The sequence below is a fragment of the Hemiscyllium ocellatum genome, chromosome 30 (genome assembly GCF_020745735.1).
Source record: "Hemiscyllium ocellatum isolate sHemOce1 chromosome 30, sHemOce1.pat.X.cur, whole genome shotgun sequence".
Taxonomy (NCBI): domain Eukaryota; kingdom Metazoa; phylum Chordata; class Chondrichthyes; order Orectolobiformes; family Hemiscylliidae; genus Hemiscyllium; species Hemiscyllium ocellatum.
In genome coordinates this window covers 26,146,105-26,168,901 of record NC_083430.1, presented here as the reverse complement: position 1 = coordinate 26,168,901, position 22,797 = coordinate 26,146,105, and the positions used below count along the sequence as shown (strand labels likewise).

Sequence of the window (22,797 nt, the reverse complement as noted above, 5' to 3'; positions counted from 1 at the left end):
ATGTGCACTGGAATGCTCATAGGTAGGGATTTTCTGATTATCTTTTTACAAAAATCTACTCATTTACATTTATTGTTGCAAGTCATCAAATAATTAAGTTGATTATACAAAATCTCATCTACTCACAGACCATAACTTGAGACCTCAAAATACACACGGTTCTATAAATGTGGAAATAGTTTAGTAAAGCACAGTTTTTTTGCAATGAAGACTTGCTCACTGAAGAGTTAAACTGCTTACATTAAAGTCAACACCTCAATGACACTTTAGGGTTAATCCTGTTTACAATACAGGCAAAAATGAAAACACAAATGTAAGCATTACATTTATTAAAAAGCTACTTTAAGTTATTTTTTCAATCAGTAGTGCTGTGTCAATCAACATAATACACAGTATTGTCTGTTTTAGAAACAGAATGTACATAATGAGGAGAAGGAGGGTGCACAGTCTTCCCTATCTGTGGGTTATGGAGTCTTAGTCACCAGCAGGATGAATCAATGTCTTTTTTCCAAATTGTCTATTTTGTTTATACAAGGGCAAAAAAGTAAGGTAATTTGGTACAGTATTATCAAAAATATTATTTAAAAGTTTTTCTTCTCTTCAGTGTTGAAGTGCAAGTGCTTTGGTATATTTAGATAACGTTATCTTGGACCATTTTATTTATATCTAAAGGCTTTAAAAATGAAATTCAACTGTACAGATCTAAATGAAATTGCGATATATTAAATATTAACACTTGGCAATACAAAGAAGACTGCAGTGCTTTGTTCACTTGCTATTTTCTTGATGATATTCTTCCTTGAATATTTTACCAAGCACAATTGCAACACACTTGGAAAAGATTATTGACATCCACATGACTTTGCCACCATGTTCCGGTACTTTTTTAATATCACATTGTATTTCTCATCAAAGTAGAGTACTGAAGTGGCACTAAGTTTTGTTGGTGCACAGCATGGCTTTGGAACTGCTTCCGGCTTCAACAGGTGAGCCTGTTAAGAGAAGAAAATATCTTAAATTTGTTTTTTGTTTTCTCCAGTGCATGACTAGACAATTTTCCTCTCCATGCACATCAAAACTAATTTCCAGGTTCCAAATAGTAGGATATTAAGTATGCTTCTGGCAGGTAGCATGTGAGAATCCAACAGAAAGATATCATCACCTGCATTGACAAGGAGTAAAGGGAAGAGGGAGGAGTAGCAGAAAGCCTTCAACAGGATATTGCACACCTACATGAGGGATATGCTCTCCAATTTAGGCTTTGGGAGGGAATCCAATTGCTTTACACCAACATCAGTAGCACAGTAACAGGTGGAGTCTAGGTCGGTTGATCAGATCTGGAGTTAGACATGACTACCCATTCCTCCTGCCTGGTTTGTGTATTGTGTAAAACCCTTTTGCTGAGTTCCTTAGGAACAATGTGAGCTTAAGAGGGGTGATTACTCCAGGCAATGAGGGCCTGCACATCAAGGCCTCCCTACATTGACAACGGTGCTGTTTTATGCTTGGATCTGCTCATGAGCATGTTCATCCAGTACAAACTGACCTCAGGAGCAAAGGTTATTTAAGGCAAGGGTGAGACCATGTAGTCTGGGAACTGGGCCGACCAATTCTTTATCCCCTTCATTGGTCAGGTCAGATTATCTGAAGGTGTTGGGGACATAGTCGGAGGGGCTTCGGAGTGCATGAAAACTTCAGAGGAGCATATTGCCAAGGTGAGGCAGAAACTGGGCTTATGGGAGCATTGCTCCCTCTCCATTGTGGGTAAAAACCTGGTCATCAGATGTGGGCTATTCTCAATATTATAGCACAGATCTGGCCTATTCCCCAATCATGCACCACTGCACTCACCCGAGCCATCTTCTACTTCATCTGGAGGTCAAAGATAAACTGTATCCACAGGGACACCATGCATGAGCCTCTAGATAAGGTGGAAGGGTAGATGGATATATCCAACACTGCCCTCAAGCTAATGGCCACCTTTGTGTGTGGCTGTATTAGGTTATGCGTAGACTGTCAGGACACAAACACCACGTGTCACTATGGAATGAGGTTCCACTTGTCCCTGGTGTTAGCAGGATGGCCTGCCTTGGTGCCATGAAACACTCCGAGTTGTGTTCGAGTGGAGCATTCTGTATCACTTGCCCCTCATTGAAAAATTTGTAAAGGAAAACACCTTTGACCATTAGATCATCAGGAAGTGGTTAGCAGGTAGTGATCTCAGGATCCGATAGGAAAGGGACAGAATGAATTCTGTTGTGTAGTTTCCTGAGCAGACTATCAAAGTAATTCGGCAGAATACCTCATCACTAGAATTTTCCAACAAGCACCAAGATGTAGTTTGGCTGGTGGCCCGTCAACTCATTCATGTACACCTGGACTCTCTCTGCCACCACAAACTGTCCTTAAAGTGGCTGCGCTGGTGAAGACACTGTCACACATTTCCTTCTGAAATCTGCCTATTCAAAGAAGATCTGTAGGGAGATACAGTGGTTTTTGTCAAGGTTCATCCTGAGCATCTATGTGACGTGGAACTCTAGGCTTTACAGGCTGTTTCCCAGGATGCACACTGAGACAAACATTGACTGTGCCTGGAGGACATTCAAAGACAGATGACCTCAGGGCATGGTTGGGAACATGGGGCTGGCATATCATAGCAATTAAGAGAGTTGGCTCAGGGATGGACAGGACTGGCAGCTTAATGTTCCAATGTACAGATGCTATAGGAAGGATAGAAAGAGGGGCAGAGAGGAGGGGAAATGGCATTTTTGATGAGGGATAACATTATGTTTGTACTTAGGGAAGACATTCCTGGGAATACATCCAGGGAAATTACTTGGGTGGAACTGAGAAATAAGAAAGGGATGATCACCTTATTGGGATTGTACAATACATCCCAAATAGTCAGCAGGAAATTGAGAAACAAATTTCTCAGGAGACCTGTTATCTGTAAGAATAATAGGGTGATAGTGGTAGGGGATTTTAACTTTCCAAACATCGACTGGGACTGCCATTGTGTTAAGCGCTTGGAGGGAGATGAATTTGTAAAGTGTGTACTAGAACATTTTCTGACTCAGTATGTAGGCGTACCTAATAGAAAAGGTGCAAAACTTGACCTACTCTTGGGAAATAAAGCTGAGATGTCAGTGGGGGAACACTTTGGGGCCAATGACTATAATTCTATTAGTTTTAAAATAGTGATGGAAAAGGATAGACTTGATCTAAAATTTAAAGTTCTGAATTGAAGGAAGGTCAATTTTGACAGTATTAGGCAAGAACTTTCAAAAGTTGATTGGGGGCAGATGTTCACAGGTAAAGGGAGAACTGGAAAATGGAAAGCCTTCAGAAATGAGAGTCCTGTAAGATCCTGTTAGTCCTATAGATCGGTGAGCCTGACAACAATGGTGGGCAGGTTGTCAGAAGGAATTCTGAGGGACAGGGTTTACATATATTTGGAAAGGCAAGGGCTGATTAGGGATAGTCTTTTGTGCATAGGAAATCATGTCTCAATAACTTGTTTGAGTTTTTTGAAGAAGTATTGAAGAGGATTGATGCAGACAGAGTGATAGATGTAATCTAAATGGACTTCAGTAAGGTGCTTGACAGGTTCTTCATGGTAGACTAGTTAGCAAGATTAGATCACATGAAATACAGGGAGAACTAGCCAAGTGGGTACAGAACTGGCTCGAAGATAGAAGACAGAGGGTATTGGTGGAGGGTTGATTTTCAGGCTGGAGGCCTGTGACCAGTGATATGCCACAAGAATCGATGCTGAGTCCATTGGTTTTCCTCATTTATATAAATTATTTGGATGTGAACATAGGAGATACGTTGAGTAAGTTTACAGATGACACCAAAATTGGAGATATAGTGGACAGTGAAGAAAGTTACGTCAGAGTTCAAAGCAATCTTGATCGGATAGGCCAATGGACCGAGGAGTGGCAGAAAGCATTTAGTTTAAATAAATTGATATGCCACATTTTGGGAAAGGCAAATCAGAGCAGGACTTATATACTAATGGTGAGGTCCTGGGGAGAGTTGCTGAACAAAGAGACCTTGGAGTACAGTTTCATTGTTCCTTGAAAATGGACTTGCAGGTAGATGGATTGTGAGGAAGATGTTTAGTATGCTTGCCTTTATTGGTCAGTGCATTGAGATCAGGAGTTGGGAGGTCATGTTGCAGCTGTACAGAACATTGATTAGGCCAAGTTTGGAATACTGTGTGCAATTCTAGTCTCCCTACTGTAGGAAGGATGTTGTGAAACTTGAAAAGATTTAAAAGGATGTTGACAGGGTTGCTGTGTTTGAGCTACAGGAGAGGCTGAATAGGCTGGGGCTGTTTTCCCTTGAGCGTTGGAGGCTGAAGGGTGACCTTATAGAGGTTTATAAAATCATGAGGGGCCCCACAACTGCTGAAGCTGGATTGGGGGCTGCGCCGGGTGCGGGTTGAGCGGGCCCACTGGGTTGCTGTTCACAGCCACGGGTTGGATCAGTGCCCCTGCCCGGTCCAAGTGCGACTCCAGCATTACAGGGACAAGCAAATGTTGCTGGAGGCCTCCAGAGCTTTTGGGAAGAATCCCCAAGCCGTGGTATACAAAGGATCCAAAATAATGCTGTTTCAGGACTTCTCTCCAGTCGTGGTCCATAAGACGAGGGAAAGAAGTGTCTGAGGGATTTAAGTATTCAGTACTCCTTGAGCTACCTGACAACACTGCGCTTCAGTCACGGAGGGTCTGTGTATAATTTCAGTTTGCCAAAAAAAAGCAAAAGAATTTTTGGATGCTCTTAAATGGACTGAAGGACATGAATTATATGGACTTTTTTTCTTCTTTACACCCTTTTGTTCCTCCTTCTTCCCCCTTTTTCTTCTGATCTTTTCTGGGGGTGGTTGTCTTTTAACTTTTATTTATAATTTGCTTGGTTTATCTGGTTGTTGTGGAGTGTTTTTGAGTTTTTTTCTAGATTTTTTGAATATTTTCTGAGATCGTAATTTTATATTTTTTTTCATGATGCTGCTTTGTTAAGAAAGTCTTTGGTAGTAATATGGAGGGGCTGGGTTGGATGCCCACTTTTAATTTCCTTGTTATAAGACATTGGTATTTGTTCATTTTATTTAGCGATGTCTGGGGCGAGAGCATAGCTCTAGCTGGAAGGTGTTATGGTGGGATTATTGGACAGTAGGAGTGCCCCCTGTGGTCAAGGGGGAAAGACCCCTTTTAGCTATATCTTATGTTATTTTTTAGGAGCAATTTTTAGTAGTTTTAAAAATGTTTTTTTAAACTTATGTGGATTGTTCACAGTTTTTACTCAATGCTTATTGTGTGGGGTTCTTCCTCGTGGGGGGGGGGGAGGGGTCTCAGACTTTCTTGGGCGATCATGGCCAGCCATTCGTTTAAATGGTGCACCTGGAATGTTAAAGGGAGCCTCTCACCAATAAAAAGGAAAGATATTATCAAGTCTTAAAAAAGAGAGGGTTGATGTAGCCCTTTTACAGGAGACATACCTAACTGACAAGGACACTTGAAGCTGCAGCAGGGAGGATTTGGCTAGATGTTCTTTTCATCCTTCCACTAGAATAGTAGGGGAGTGGCCATTCTTATTCGGAAAAATCTTCCATTCCAAATGTTAAGCCAGATAAAAGATGAGTCCGGACGGTTTATAATACTTAAAGCTCTAATATATGGAGAGGAGTATGGGATTTTGAATGTATATTGTCCTCCGGCACATCCTTTTAAATTCATAACAGATGATTTCTCCAGGCTGATGGCCTTTGGTACATCACATAATTATCGGGGGAGATTTTAATTGTATTATTGATCCCAAGGCGGACAGGATATCTAGGAGCTCTGCGGGCATATCTCTGCTTTCTAGGTAGTTGGTTGATTTGAATAGAGAGTTGGGACTGGTAGATGTGTGGAGGTGTCTTCAACCGGAGTAGAGATTTCACTTTTTATTCTAACCCACACAAGTGCCATACCAGAATTGATTTTTTTTTGTTCCCTCGACCTTTCCGAGTTTGATACTGTCCAGTAAAATGGAGAATATAGCTATTTCTGACCATGCAGCAATCTATATGGAGGTCATATCGAGACTAGTGGTGATAAGATAGACCCTTTCCTACTGAAGGGTAGTAAGTTCAAGAATAGTTCTTGTGGGAATTTAAAGCTTTCTGGGACATTAATTTAGGTACGGCCAGTAATCCATTGGTGATGTTGGAGACTGCTAAGGCATATGCGTGTGGCTTAATTGTTTCATATTCTGCGACCCAGAAACGACAGAGGGGAGAACAACAACGTCTGCTCGAAGCTCGCCTGAAGGCAGCTGAGTCAGCATATGCTGATAGGCCATCCATAATTAAATTACAGCAGATTACAGCCCTCAGGACTACCTTGAATGCTACACTTATTCAAACAGCAAAGAGGAAGATACTATTTGCGAAGCAGAGACTATTTGAATACGACAATAAGCTGGGCAGGTATCTAGCATACCTTGCTAGAAAGAAGAAGGCCCTCCCAATCCATTACATCTATTAGAGATGATGCTGGTACTTTGATTTGTGATCCTAAAAAGATCAACTCAGCTTTTAGAAAGTTTTATTTTGAGCTGTACCAGTCAGAGGGCTGTGAAGATACAGCGAGAAGGATGGAATTTTTTTTTAAGAATCGGGATCTTTCGGGCATAACCTCAGAGCAGGTGTCCTCTTTGAATGCCCCCCTGACAACTCAGGAGGTGCAGGAGGCGGTGAGGCAGCTCCAGCGTGGCAAAGCGTCAGGGCCAGATGGATTCCAGGTTGAGTTTTATAAAGAGTTTATAGACGAGTTGGCTGGACCACTTATAGACATGTACAAGTACTCATTTAGTCAGGGTTGTCTCCCGCCCTTCCTGAGAGAAGCAAATATCTCTCTCATCCTTAAGAAAGGGAAAGCCTCAGATGACTGTACCTCGTATAGGCCTACATCCTGATTAAGTGTGGACTTTAAAATCCTCTTGAAAGTGCTGGCAATAAGACTGGAGAAGGTTTTGCCATTTATTACAAAGGAGGATCAGACGAGATTTATTAAGGGTTGCAGATCTACTATTAATATCAGAAGAGTGTTAAATATGGTACAAGTCTCCCAGCATAAAGCAATACTGGCATTACTTGTCTCCTTAGATGCTGAGAAAGCATTCGATTGGGTAGAATGGTCATACTTTTTTTATACTGTGGAACAGTTTGGTATTGGAGAGGTTTTTACTAAATTGGTCACAGTTTTATATAATGACCTGAAAGAAGTGATTACCAATGGCATAAGATCGGATAGTTTTAGTGTCAGCAGAGGTTGTCATCAAGGATGCCCTCTCTCGCCACTATTATTTACACTAGTGATTGAACCGCTGGCGGAAGCCATCCGAACTGACCACAGTATAATGGCCCCGGAGGTAGGATCAGGCAAGCATATGCGGATGATGTTCTTCTTTTCTTAAATGATCCATTGACATCTGTGCCCCTCTTAATTCAAGTGGTTAACTTATTTGGTATGTTTTCAGGGTACAAAATTAATTTCACAAAATCAGAGGCCATGCCAGTAGGAGGTCTTATCAGCATATCCAATTTTGCGGATGGATTCTGCTTCCCCTTTCAGTGATCACTGGGAGGTTTTCTCAATTTAGATATTTTTATTACCCCGTATTTGGTCAGTTCTATAAAGCTAATTATATTCATTTATTAGAGAAAATAAGGCAGGACCTCCAGCGTTGGGAAGATCTCCCGATATCCTGGTTAGGAAGAATAGCTTTGGTTAAGATGAATATCCTCCCATGCTTATTATACCCCATGAGATTGCTTCCCTTGATGTTGCCGAAACAGGCACTGTGCAAGCTTTATGGTTGGCTTGGTTCCTTTGTTTGGAATCACAGACGATCCGTTATTAAATTAGATAAATTACAGCTCCCACAAGTAAGGGGAGGTCCAGATTTACTGCATTTTAGAAAGTACCAACTGAGCTCTCTGCTATCAAATGTGACTGACTGGGCTCTTGCGATTCACAATCAATTTGGCTGGATATTGAGGCTTCCCAATCAAAATGCCCCCTCATCAATCTATTGTTTATGGATAAGATGAGAATTATCACAGATCATTGTAAAAGCCCAATTATCCTAAACACAATCAAAACTTGGAGGATGATGCATCAGGGAGGGTAATCTACAAAAAATCTCCCCCTTTACTCCCACAGTGGGAATGCTGGGATTTCAGCCAGGCTTGACAGATGCTGAATTTAAAATCTAGGAGTCCAGAGGAATCTCCTGCTTGTGAGGTTTATTTGATGTCCTTTGAACAGCTATGTAAGAAGTTCGAGTTGCCTAGCAAGGATTTCTTTCAATATTTTCAAGTACGAGACTTTGTACAAAAAAAAGACCGCACTGATGACCAATCCTTATAAATCAGAAATGGAAAGGAGAGTGCTTTGGCCGATGAGTGCACCCTCGGTCAGTACTCTCTATCACTCGCTGGGTAATAAGTACATGAAATGACTGTATAAAACGTGGAATCAAGAATTAGGGATGGAAATCCCCTTAGAGATGTGCGAGGATATCTGGGAAAATGCCAGGAAGCTCTCTATCTGTGATAGAACTCAAGCTATTCAATTGAAGATACTTCATAGGGCTCATATAGCACCAGAGCGACTTGCAAAGTTTAAGACAGGAGCATCTCCAATATGTCCTAAATGTAAAATAGACGTTCGTACTCTCACTTATTGTTTGTGGACATGCCATAAGATTCGTAGATACTGGGACAGTGTAGCGAATGCTTTGGCAAAGACTTTGGGAATGGAGATTGGGTTAGACTCAGTGTCTCTCCTTTTGGGCTCTTCAAATTTTCCCTCTCTAGATGGATATGGGAAGAAATTATTTTCTATCCTCTCCTTTTGTGCAAGGAAAAACATATTAGCAAGCTGGATATCTGAAAGTCCTCCTGGACTTTTGAACTGGCATTGGATAGTTATGGAATATGTCCCTCTAGACCTCCTTACAAATATGGTGCACCAAAAACAGAATTGTTTTATAGAACATGGTGGCCCTTCCTGAGCTACACTGATGCAGATGTACCGGCCATACTGTCTAGGCCCTAGGGCCTTTGATTAGCCAAGAGGACTGTGTCTGTCAATTCGGGAATCCCTGGGAGGAAGAATCCTGTATAAATACAGCTTTTGTTATGACTTGACATAATTTTACTTTGAATGCTTATTTATTTATTTACTTTTTCGTTTTTTTCCCTCTTCTTTTGCTGTTAGTTATGTACTGTACTGTAGTTCTTTTTGTTAATATATCGAGTTTTTCTTTTTATATCTTATTTTATGTATTAGTAGCTTGTAGAGTAGATTAGTAGTTAGCTTTTTAATATTGATATTGTCATTATACTGTAAAGTGATTACACTATTTTGTATTAGTTTTGTAATTTTGTAAAAAACCTAAAAACTTTTTTTCTTTTCAATAAAAATATTTATTTAAAAAGTCATGTAGGACAAGGTCTTTTCCCTGAAGTGGGGGAGTCCTAAACTAGAGGTTAAAGGTGAGAGGGGAGAGATTTAAAAGGGACCTAAAAGGCAACTTTTTTATGCAGAGGGAGGTGTTGTGTGTGGAATGAGCTGCCACAGGAAGTGGTGGAGGCTGGTACAATTACAACATTTGAGAAGCATCTGGATGAGTATATGAATAAGAAGGGATTAGAGGGATATGAGCCAAATGCTGGCAAATGGGACTACGTAAATTTAGGATATTTGTCGGCATGGACAAGTTGGACCAAAGAGTCTATTTATGTGTTTACATCTTTATGACTATAACTTGACTAAAGACGCTCTTTGGTAAAGAACTGACTTCAAATGAGTGTTGCAGCCTGGCACACTCCTGTGTCCAGGACAACGTGCTGTGAGGCGCACTAAAGCTTGAGGCAGCTGCAGCCAATGCGTAGTAGGGAAAGACCACCATCTAAGGTCTTTCAGTCAAATTACCAATGGGGGTCTGTTCAGTTCTCAGACCCTCCTATTGCCTAACGCATGGTCGATGTCAAATTCCAATTTGCTGTTTGTGTCGATTTTTTCCCATGTTTGGAAGAGAGTAAAGGATCCTTTGTATATTCTTATAGTTTTTTTAAATCAATAAAGTTTTTTTTAAACAATTAAATAAAACTTAGAATCTTTTGTCAGCGCCAATAGAAATTATTTCCTTTAAGTTGCTGCATGTGCAGCTGCATAAAAACATTTACAAATTCTATGCGCAACAACAATCTAGGAACTATTTTCAATTCTAGCAGAAATGACTGGACTCGAAAAGTTAGCTCTTTTTCTTATAGGAATACTGCCAGACCTGCAGTGTTTCTTCATCACTTTCTGTTTTTGTTTGAAAAAAAGAGAAATCTCAGTCAGAGAGATCACTACAGCTTTGTCAGCATCTTTCTTCACGGTCAGCCGTAGGACTTATGCTTCCCTGTTGAATGCAGCATCCAGGACTCTCAATCTTTGGTCCCGTCCCTCCCTATGGAGTAATCTAAGTCAACCCATCCTGGGATTTGGGACAGGATCATCTTTAGGACAACTATCAGACAGAGATCATGCATTAATACACTTCTGAATGCACAAAGGACTAATGGGAATTCTCAAGCTTCCTATCTTCCAGGTAGGTTTTGATGTGGATTCCAACTACATTCCAGAATTTGAACATGTGATACACACCGACTTCTTATTGCAAAACTGACTGAACATATAGAATCATTCAGTGGTGCTGTCTTTAGGATTAGGGGACATTAAAGACTGCAGATGCTGGAAATCAGAGTCAGTAGATGTGAAGCTGGGAGACACAGCAGGTTAGACACATCCGAGGAGCAGGAAAGTTAAAGCTTTGGGCTGAAACCCTTTATCTTAATAAAGGTTTCAACCCGAAACATTGACTTCCCTGCTCCTTGAATGCTGTCTGACCTGCTGTACTTTTCCAACTGTCTTTAGGATTAAATGACTTTGCTTTTTGTTGGATTGAGAGAAAGTTAGGACTGCAGATGCTGGAGATCAGAGTCGAGAGTGTGTTGCTGGGAAAACAGTAGATCAGGCAGCATCCGAGGAGCAGAAGAATTGATGTTTCGGGCATAAGCCCTTCATTAGGATTGCCCTGTACACAAAACAGCTGTGAGTCTTTCTATATGAAAAGGTCAATGCCTTTCAAAATGGTCCACTGGCTGTGAAGCACCAGGAATTTCTGAAGAGTCACAATACATGCCATTTAAACATTTCTTTTACCTTTCATATTATACCCACATGGACCATCTTCCCTTTAAATTACTTTCAATATTTATTTTTTAAATTTTTTTCAGCAAGCGCGTACTTTTTTATATTTGATACATGTTTCATTTGTAAGTCACTACTACAAGCTGTGTTAAATGCATGGCAGCAATTGAGAAACAGGCTGACCCTGGTCAAAGGGACTCATACACTTACCAATGTCTGAACAACTGCATGGTTGGTTGCATTCATGTGGGAGTCAAGTGGAAATGAACATTCTCCATCACAATAAAATGCTGCGTAACCCTCTGGTGCAATTATCCAATCCTACATTGATAGACAGAAAAAGTTAATCCACACAGACCATCATTTCTGCTCACGTGGTCAGTTTGACTTTGATGAAAGACATTTCTTTGAAAAACTTTATCCATCCACAGTGTCTATCCAATTAAAAGGAATTCAGATTCATCAACAGAATTTAATTCAGTCATGGATCTCCCTCTTCTCAAATGCTTTAGCTTTTCTAATTTTCTTTCTGTCCTTTCCCTTCTTTTTCGTTTTAACTTTTTTTTTAGAATTAGCTTAATGATCACATGCTTTCTTACTTCCTTAAGTTGTCAAGAAGATACAAATGTACTTAAGAACCCCTCTCATATGGATGTTTGGATACTTCCATTAGTGAATGACCATAAGACCATAAGATAATGAAGCAGAAATAGGCCATTCAGCCCATTGATTCTGCTACACCATTCAATAAGACTATGACTGTTCTGATAATCTTTAGCTTCATTTTCCTGCCTTATCCCCATATTCCTTGATTCCCTTACTGATTAAAAATCCCTCTATCTCAGCCTTGAATATACTTAAATACCCAGCCTTGACAGCCCTGCATGGTAAAGAATTCCAAAGATTCACTACTCTCTGAGAGAAGAAATTCCTGCTCAATCTCTGCCTTAAATTTGCATCCCCTTACTTTGAGATTATGCCCTCTGGTCCTAGATTGTCCCACAAGAGGCAACAACTTCTCAGTATCTAGTCTGTCAAGCCCCCCCCCCCGCCTTAAGAAACTTATATGTTTCAGTAAGGTTGTCTCTCATTCTTCGAAGAATGGACACCCAACAATATTCAACTTGTCCTCATAAGAAAAACTCTCCATATTAGAATCAATCTAGTGAACCTTCCCTAGTTTTCTGCCAAGACCAGTATATCTTTCCTTAACAAAATGAACCAAATCTGTTCATAGTATTCCAGATGTGGTCTGACTAGTGCCTTATATAGTTTTAGCAAGTCCTCCTTATTTTTATACTTCAGTCCCTTTTAAATAAAGGCCATTTGCTTTATTATCTACTGGACTCAGATGCTAGCTTTTTGTCGACTCGGCCTTTCTATACTGTAGCTTTCTGCAGTTTTTTCCCATTAAATAACATTGATTTCTCCTATTCTTCCCAGACATTTCCCACATTATATTCCATCGGCCAAGTTTTTACCTATTCACTCAATCTGTCTATATCCCTTTGTAGATTCATTGTGTCATCCTCATTACTTCCCTTCTCAACTATTTTTATATCATCTATAAACTTGGTAATAATATATTCACTTCTGTCATGCAAGCCTTTAATATATATAGTAAATAATTGATCCCTCTGGGATTCCATCATACAGATTGTCATCCTGAAAATGCCCCCTTTATCCCAATGCTCTGTCTTCTATAATTATGCTAATTCCCTCATCCATTCCATTATACTACCCCCAACACCAGATCCTCTTATTTATTCTGTAGCTTTATCTGTGGTAATTCATTACACACCTTTGGAAATCTAAATATATTACATCTATTGGTTTCTCTTTATCTATCCAGCTTGCTACCTCCTCAAAGAACTGTAATAAATTTGTCAGACTTGGTTTCTTCTTCACGAAGCCATGCTGATTCTGCTTGATGGTATTTATTATGTATTTCTAAATGCTTTGCTATTATATCCTTTAAAATGGACTGTAACATTTCCCTAACTGGCCAATCCTCTGGGACATTCCCAAACTAAGGATTCTTGGAAGATTATTTCAATTCTTTCATTACCCCTGCAACTACTTTTTCTAAAATTTTGACATGCAAACGATTTGGGGACATAACAGCCTTTAGCCCCATTAGTTTACCTGGTACTTTTTTCTTTGTGATTGTAATTGTATTTATTTTTCCCTCCCTCCCTTGGGCCCATTGATTATTTAGTAATCTTGGAAATTATTTATTAAACCCCTCTGTCACTTCCTGGTTCTCTATTGTTATTTCCTCAGCCTAATTCTCTAAGGGATCTACAATCATCTTGGCTTCTATTTTCTTTTTTTATATTTTTAAAGAAGCTCTTACTCTCCACTTTCATAATACCTGTCAGTTTGCCCTCATAATTTATTTTCTCCCTCTTCATGTTTTTTTCATCATAGAAGCATAAACAAAGAAGATAGGATTAGGAAGAACCCATTCGGCCTTTCAAGCCTGGTTCACCATTCATCATGATCATGGCCGATCATCCAATTCAATAGCTTAATTCTGCTTTCTCCCTATAACCTTTGATCCCATTCACCCCAATTGTTACATCTAGCCACTTCTTGAATAAATTCAATGTTTTGGCATCAACTACTTCCTGTGATAATGAATTCCACAGGCTTACCACTCTTTGTGTGAAGAAAAGTCTCCTCATCACTGCTAAATGGTCCACCCAGAATCCTCAGACTGTGATCCCTGGTTCTGGATGCACCCACTATCAGGAACATCCTTCCTGCATCTACCCTGTTTAGTCCTATTAGGATTTTATAAGTTTCTTTGAGACCCGCCCTCCCCTATTCATCTGAACTCCAGCGAAAACAATCCTGATCTAGCCAATCTATCCTCATGTGTCAGTCCCCCAAATCAGCTGGTAAACCTTCGCTGCACTCTCTCGAGAGCGAAAACATCCTTCTTCAGAAAAGGAGACCAAAACTGCACATAATATTCTAGGTGTGGCCTCACCAAGACCCTGTATAACTGCAATGGCACATCTCTGGTTCAGTACTCAAAAGCTCTCACAATGAAGGGCAACATACCATGCTCACCTTCAGTGGCTGGTGCACAAAGACTCCCAGGTCCTGCTGCACCAATCCCTTCTTCCAATTTACAGCCATTCAGGTAATAACCTGCCTTTGAGTTTTTATTTCCAAAGTGAATAGCCTCGCATTTATCCAAATTATACTGTGTCTGCCATTGATTTGCCCACTTGCCCAACTTGTCCAGATCATGCTGAAGGATCTCCACATCCTCATCACAGTTCACCCTCTCTCCCAACTTGGTATTATTTGCAAACTTTAAGGTGTTACATTTTGTTACCTCATTTAAATCATTAACATATATTGTGAATAGCTGGGGTCTGATCCCTGTGGCACCCCACCAGTAACTGTCTACCAATTTGAAAAGGATGCATTAATTCCTATTCTTTGTTTCCTCTCTGCTAAACAGCTTTCTGTCCATTTCAAGACACTTCCCTCAATTCCATACACTTTAATCTTGCACAATAATCTCTTATGCAGCACTTGTCAAATACTTTCTGAAAGTCCAAATATACCACATTGACTGGCTCCCCATAGTCAACTCTATGAGTTGCACCTTCATTGAATTTCAACAGATTAGTCGAGCATGATTTCCCCTTCATAAATCTATGCTTGCTGTGTCCGATTCTGCCATTTTTGTAGACTTTGAGAACTTCCCTAATCTTCTGGTTTATGACTAAGCTTTGCCATATTGTATGATTTTTTCCTTTCACTAGTTTTTTTACTGTCTTAACTTCCTTGGCTAACCATGGTTGGTTTATCCTCATTTTAGAATCCCTCTTTCTCTGGGATATATCTTTGCTGTAAGCCATGAGCTGTTTTCTCAAAGATCTGCTCTTGTTCCTCAGCCATCGTTTCTGTTAAATGTCTGTCATAGTCTACTCCAGCCAATCCAGTGCTCCTTCCAGTGTAATTACCTTTATTTATGTTTAGTACAGTTGTCACTCAGTCTCAAATTGGATGCTAAATTCTCCATGCAATGGTCACTGTTCCCTAATGTAACTCTAAGATTGTTTATTAAATCTGCCAAATCCAAAATAGCCTGATCCCTGGTCGGATCCACCAGATATTGTTTCAGGAAACTGTCCCATATACACTCTATTAATTCTTCCTCATAGCTACCTTTGTCAATTTGACTTTCCCAATCCATATGAAGATTAAAGCCACCGATGCTTAATGTAATGCCTTTAAAAATAAAATTCCTTAGATTAGATTTACAGTGTGGAAACAGGCCCTTCGGCCCAACAAGTCCACACCGACCCGCCGAAGCGAAACCCACCCATACCCCTACATTTACCCCTTACCTAACACTACGGGCAATTTAGCATGGCCAATTCACCTGACCCGCACATCTTTGTGACTGTGGGAGGAAACCGGAGCACCCGGAGGAAACCCACGCTGACACGGGGAGAACGTGCAAACTCCACACAGTCAGTCGCCTGAGACGGGAATTGAACCCGGGTCTTCAAGCGCTGTGAGGCAGCAGTGCTAACCACTGTGCCACCGTGCCGCAAGTTATTCTCTATCCTACAGACCAGTTACTGTTAGGGCCTATAGATGACTGTCACTAGTGTCTTCTTCCTTTGTTATTTCTTACCTTCACCCGTATAGATTCTATAACACCGATTCAAAAATGAATGTAGCTCATTTGGCTGTGCTCAGTAAAAAAAAATTGAGTAAAAAGTGAGGTCTGCAGATGCTGGAGATCAGGATGAAGGGCTCTGGCCCGAAACGTCGAATCTCCTGTTCCTTGGATGCTGCCTAACCTGCTGTGCTTTAACCAGCAACACATTTTCAGCAAAAAAAATTGAACTGAGTAATAATACTAGTCCATTGCATGTACAGTGTTAATTTTATTTTCTGAATGAAGCAATTTTCTGCAAACATGCATATACTTACTTCATTCTCATTATATATAACAACTGTTACACAATTTTTTTTTCAGATCCTCCTTCACAAAAGGAAAGAAGTTAGAACATGAAAGCTGAGAATATTTTGGCAGCCACCAATGAGTTTTTATGTCTGCTCTGGTATAAGAGGCTAGTTTACATTACCTATAAGATTTAGAATTACTTGTATGCTCATCTATCTATGGTAATAGCTTCATTTTCCATTATAATTCCTTTGACTTCATATTGAAAGCTTTATTAGAACAATAAAGCATGGTTATTTAGCAATATTATGGCCATGATGCTAAATGTCATCCATAATAATCAAGATTTAGGCTGGAGGAGAATTCAGTGTGTTCGTTGCAATAAATACTTCCTATATATATGTCTTAGTTATGCCAAGATGTTCACACTTTATTCTGAATCAAACAGGGTTAGTGTCAATGGTGAAGATATGAGGATTGGATAACCATAGATTAGATCTTGAAGTATATCTTGTGTGACTCCTTACAACTTATGCAAAGTTTCATTTTGGATGTTTTACTATGATTGTAAGTTAAATGAGATGTAATTGTATTCTTGATGACATCTAATCCATCAAACTTTAAAACTTGAATCCAAATCTAAAAAGTGTGTGACTGCATCAATTGACACCAACATCCAAGATGTTGACTGCTTCGACTGCTCAGGTACTTCCCAATAAGGAAACATTCATCTCCTTAGATAACAATCTAATACCTTCTTCTTCCTACAATCAAAGTTGGATAATGCCGCCCCCCCCCCCCCCCACCCACACACACACACACACACCTCGACATTAGCAGATCTGGCAGTTTGAGAGAAAACTTGTGGCGCTTCACAGACACGAAATGAATTTAAATTCATGTCAATGACAGCACTGTCACAGCACAGGATAGATTTTGGGATAATCTAACGGTATGACTATTATATATTTGATGACTTCTTTGCCTAATCTATGCATTGAATTAGAAATAAAATGTACTAATGCTCAAAATAGATCAAATTGTTGGGGGTGCTCAAATAATAGCTGAAATGTGTGCAGTGTAAAGTCTGACATTTTCAAGAAAACCATAAATTGAAACAAATGAAACTACAGAATGCAGCTATATGGGTACATCCACATGGAAGTGAAAAATATAAGTCCATATGCATCATCTTGATATACATTTGGAGTATGATTATCACTTGTTAGTTCGTGAGTAACTGAAAGCTGTGAATTGCTGTTATTGCTGATTGTTGGTTCCCAATGACTGAAGCAGTGACTGGTACTTATATTGTTTTATCAGCCTAAAGAGGCTCCTATATTTCAGCATCTTGGGAAATCCTGCTTTCACAGGTCATCGTAAAATCTATCTGCATGATGTAATGCACGTTGTTGAGAACTATATGAGTTCCTGGAAATTTGGAGGTATGGTGAGAAGCCATAGCCTGTGCATTCTGATCTCCTGAGAAGCCAGTTGTGTTTGTGGTCTTTACAGAAGCAATATAGTGGTTAAAAATTCATTAAATTCTTCCAAAGTGTGAAAATCAATGTGAGTGCAGGTACATGCACATTGATCATTTGCTGCCAAGTGTAAATTGGACTGAAGAGTGCACCATGATGCACATGATCGATACGTGTTGCCCACAGAAAGAAATGGATGTACTTTAATACCAATTTTAAAACAGGAAATATATCCAATTAATACTAGTGGAAATAGCTGTCATTTAGTTAAAAATTACTGGTCAAGTCATAAATTAATGAACTGATGAAGAAAAAGCGAATAACTAATGCAAACACACAAAACCCATCTTGGAAAACTGGAAGGGCTTCAGTCACCAATTCACTCATAAGGTTACACATTAAAAACACCTACATACATTTTCTGCCCATCACAGAAATAGAGGCACCTTACCTGCCAGCCAAGGTCGCGGAAGCTAACGTACAGATCATGTCTCTTACATACTCGCCTGTGATCTCCAGAATAACGGGCTGCTTAATATGCGTAATTTAAAAAAAGACAAAACAAATCATATTGTGGTAACTAACCCATTTATCTTTGAGTTTAAAAAAGCAATGTGGAATAAGTTCTAGACTAGCCTCACAGGAGATTCATTGGTGATGGAGTGAACACAATGGGCAGAATTTAATCCAGGCCATGAATTTTTAATGAAGCCAATTATATCAGATGCCGACTAAGGCACCAGTGATGGGCACACTCTGGAATCAAGGATACTGGTGTGAAATTCCATTGCTGTCCATTGCTGTCATTGCCGCTGGGAGCAGTGGGGGTTGAGTGTTAGATGCAAGGGCAGGGGACTGGACTTTTGGGATGCTCTTCCCGATGCCAACTCTGTCGGCACAGAGTGCCTTTGAATGAGGGACTTTCCTGAAAGCCTTTGGGCATCCCATGTGCCAACTTCTCCACCCATTGTTGATTCAAAACAAGTCCATGGAAGAACTTCTGAATGGGAAGGCCATCCATGACTCTTCCTGGCCTGGACTTAATCAGGCAGAAGTTAGAAAGCGACTGAGTTCCAACATCGCACTCTTGCCCAATTAAAAGCCACCATCACCTCCAAAATTGCTTTAGCAGGGGAATTAAATTCTACCCTCTACTCTCATCAGCCTTCTAATTATGCTTGTTTATTTAAAGGTAGCATTTTAAGATTTTTGATTTCTCTTTGTAATTTACCTTCTCCACATGTGCTGTTCTATCCTTACTCTCTCTCCTTGCTCTGAATTCCTCAACCACTCAACATTACCTAGCCTATTATCAATAATTTATGTAGTTTTTGAGTACTGTGACAATACTTTTGCACCTAAATTAAGAGTTAGTTACATAACAACTTGAAATACTTATTCTAACTCAGTTTTGATTCAGGTTCCTGGGTGATAGCATGTCTTTCATGACATAAAGAAAAACAACTAAGGTAATACATTAGACTCATAGTTTAGTGCAAATTTAATCTGTACAATATTAGTTATGGTCACATGTTGACTGCGTTACCTGATGTGCTAGGTAGTTTCTCACAGGATTCCTGTGATTGGTTGTGCTTCTTACGACCTCTGCGTGGTTTTGTAGTCCGTGTTGTACGAATTGGTGCTGGACTTGCTCTGAAGAAGGTTACCATGAATGGCTGCTTTGAACGGGCTCCTCGTCGTCCAACCAGCCCAACAGAGTCAGGGTCTAGACTGCGTCCAGGAGCTTAACATGGAGCAGTGAACAATCAGGAGAAAGTGAGGACTGCAGATGCTGGACATTAGAGTCAAAAAGTGTGGTGTTGGAAACACACAGCAGGTCAGGTAGCATCCGATGAGCAGGAGAGTTGATGTTTCGTTTCATTTCAGGAATGATGAAGAGCTTATCCTCAAAACATTGAATCTCCTGCTCCTCGGATGCTGCCTGACCGGCTGTGCTTTTCCAGCACCACACTTTTTGGCAGTGAACAATCAGTACATTATCCAATTTTACATGACTGCTACTTTAAATATCACTTGGATTTTTAAAACACAAAAATGTAGTAGACCTTTCGATCTTTATCTGTCCAAGCTAGGCCCTGTAGAATGTGCTGGCAGACGTTTGCTAGATGGCTGGCTATGCCACTCAAAAACCAGAAGTGCTGCATTTTTTAAAATGAATGGCCGAGTTTCCTGCCTTCACTGACTTGGATATATTTTCCACAATCTTCACGATTGTTATAATGGATGTTCATGACAGTGTCAGCACATAATTAGCTTCTGCAGCATTAATTTCATTTTCCAGAACATCCTGCGAACATATGGCCATTAAAGTATATAAAATTGGGATTCAAAGCTGCACGTCATATAAGGCCTTATGCAAACTATGCCTTGGAGTAGCAGGCCACATAAACTCACTTCCAAGTTACTACATGGTTTGTTCCTAGTCTCAGCTGTACCTCCATAAGGAGCACAGTCAATTATTCCCAAATCTGGGAGGGAAATTCAGAGGAACCATTTTGCAAGACTACTGCAGTGTACAATCCACCCTCCCCCAACTTCCCCCCATCACTGATGGTTTGAAAATTACATCAGAAGTCATCAAGCAGCAGTTTGTTGGCTCTTTAAACCAGGTAAAGGTATAAAGAGCCAAAGAGAGAGGAAAAAATAATTAGAGACTTTTAATATGTTGCAGAAACAAAGTGGATTTTTACTCTTTATGTTCATTCAGGTGAGATAGAAAAGGGTATGAAAAAGATGAGGGAGTAGCATACTGATTAAGGAGAATGTCACAGCTGTACTAAGAGAGGACATCTTGGATCACACATCCAGAGAGGCCATATGGATAGAACTCAGGAATAAGAAAGGTGCAATCACTATGATGGGTTACGTTGTAGGCCTCCCAATAGCCAATGGGAAATAGAGAAACAGATATGTAGGCAAATCAGGGAAAGATGTAAAAACAACAGAGTTGTTGTAGTGAGTGATTTTAACTGCCCCAGCATTGACTGGGACTCCTTTAGTGCCAGGAACTTGGATGGGGCAAGATTTGAGAGAGGCACTGGAAAAGCACAGCCAGTCGAGGAGCAGGAGAGTTGACGTTTCAAACGTAAGCAATTCATCAGGAATTTCTCCCAGAATTTGAGAGAATTAAAACTACATTTAAGTAGTTCAAGACAAAAATAAAAATTGCTGCAAATACTCAGCAGGTCTGACAACATCTGTGGAGAGAAATCAGAGTTAATGTTTCAGGTTGAGTGACCCTTCCTCAGAACCCTTCCAGCAATTTCTATTTTTGTCTCTGATTTACAGCATCCGCAGTTCTTTCAGTTTTATGTAGATAGTCCAACTAGGGAAGGGGCTGTGCTTAACTGTGGATTGGGGAATAAGCCCGGCCTCGTGGTTGAAGTTTCAGTGGGGGAGCATTTGGGAACAGTGATCATAATTTCATAAGTTTTAAGATAGTAATAGGTAAGGTTAAGACTGATTCTTGGGTGAAACTGCTAAATTGAGGGAAAGCTAATTCAAGCAGTCTTAGTCAGGAACTGTGAAAGTTAGATTGGGAGTGTTGGCTATTTGAGGGTAAATCCACATCTGATATGTGGAAGTCTTTTAAAGGCCAATTGGTCAGAGTTCAGGATCAGCATGATCCTGTAGGGGTGAAAGATTCAGGAACCTTTGATGACAGAAGATATTGAAAGATTAGTCAAAAAGAAAGGAAGACCATTGAGGAATATAAAGAAAGCAGAAAATAACTTTAACAAGAAATTAGGAGGGTCAGAAAGGGCCGCGAATTGTCCTTGGAAAGTATGATTAAGGAGAATCCCAAGGCAATTTAAACATAAATTAGGAACAAGAGGGTAGCTAGTGAATGGGCAGGTCCACTCAAGGGCAAAGGAGGGAATTTATAAGTTGAGCCAGAGGAAGAGGGTGAGGTCCTTGATGAGTACTTTGCGTAGGTATTCATTAAGCAGAAGGACATGGATGATGGTAAGTTTAGGGAAGGGTATGTTGATATTCTGGAGCATGATGATATTAAGGAGGAGGAGGAGAAGACTTTAAATTGGATAAGTCCCAGGACCTGATGAGATCTATCCCAGGATACTGAAGGAAGCAAGGGAGGAGATTGATGGAACCTTGACTGGGATCATTGTGTTTTCTTTAGGTCCCAGAAGACTGGAGAGTGGCCAATATTGTTCCTTGCTTAAGAAGGGCAACAGGGATAATCCAGGAAATTATAGGTCAGTAAGCCTTACATTAGTGGTAGGTTAATTATTGGAGAAGATTCTTAGGGACAGGATTTACTTGCAGTTGGAGAAGAATAGACTTATTATGGATAATCAGCATTGGCTCGTGCAAGGGAGATCATGTCTCACAAACTTGATTGAGTTTTTTGAGGAAGTGATAAAGATGATTAATGAGGTTATAGCAGTAGATGTTGTCTATCTGGACTTTGCTAAAGCATTTGAACAGCTCCCTCATGATAGGTTTAAGTAGCATTAGATCAATGGCAAGTTGGCAAATTGGATAGCAAATTGGTTCGATCATAGGAGACAAAGGTTAGTTATGGAGTAGTGTTTTTCTGACTGGAATTTTGTGACCAGTGGTGTTTCACAAAGATCAGTGCTGGGACCTATTTTGTTTGTTTTAATATATAAATGATTTGATAGAAAATGTTGGCCATCTGATTAGTCAATTTGACACAAAGGTTGGTGGAATTATGAATAGTGAGGAAGATTGCCAAAGGATATGGCAAGATATAGATCAGTTGGAAAGTTTTGCAGAGAAATGGCAGATGGAGTTTAATATGGATAAGTGGAAGGTGATGTATCTTGAGTGGTCAAATGCAAAAGAAAAATGTACAATAAATGTTAGGACCCTCACAAGCAATGATATATAGAGGGATCTTGGGGTGCAAGTTCATAACTCCCTGAAAGTGGCAACACAAGTGGTAAAAAAGGCATATATCATGCTTGCCTTCATTGGTCAGGCCATTGAGAATAATAGTTGGCAAGTCATATTGCAGCTATATGAAACTTTAGTGAGGCCACATTTGGTGTATTGTGTGCAGTTCTGGAAGGATGTGGAGGCTTTGGAGGGGTGCACAAGAGGCTACGAGGAT

The 22,797-nt window shown here is 40.1% G+C and overlaps 1 protein-coding gene across 2 annotated transcripts in view; it reads right to left on the bottom strand.

Annotated features, from left to right (window-relative positions):
* Positions 1–312: 312 nt before the first annotated feature.
* The window catches only part of LOC132830141 (bone morphogenetic protein 7-like), a 95,818-nt gene continuing 73,333 nt past the window's right edge, over positions 313–22,797 (bottom strand). The window contains exons 4-7 of one of the 2 annotated variants that reach the window (XM_060847650.1): positions 19,225–19,422; positions 18,130–18,209; positions 11,466–11,576; positions 313–992 (exon numbers count right to left, since the gene is read on the bottom strand). In XM_060847650.1, coding sequence (XP_060703633.1) covers positions 843–992; positions 11,466–11,576; positions 18,130–18,209; positions 19,225–19,422 — 539 coding nt within the window. In that variant the 3' untranslated portion in view covers positions 313–842. The remainder of the gene's footprint in view (positions 993–11,465; positions 11,577–18,129; positions 18,210–19,224; positions 19,423–22,797) is intronic. The other variant, XM_060847651.1, reaches the window with a different exon arrangement.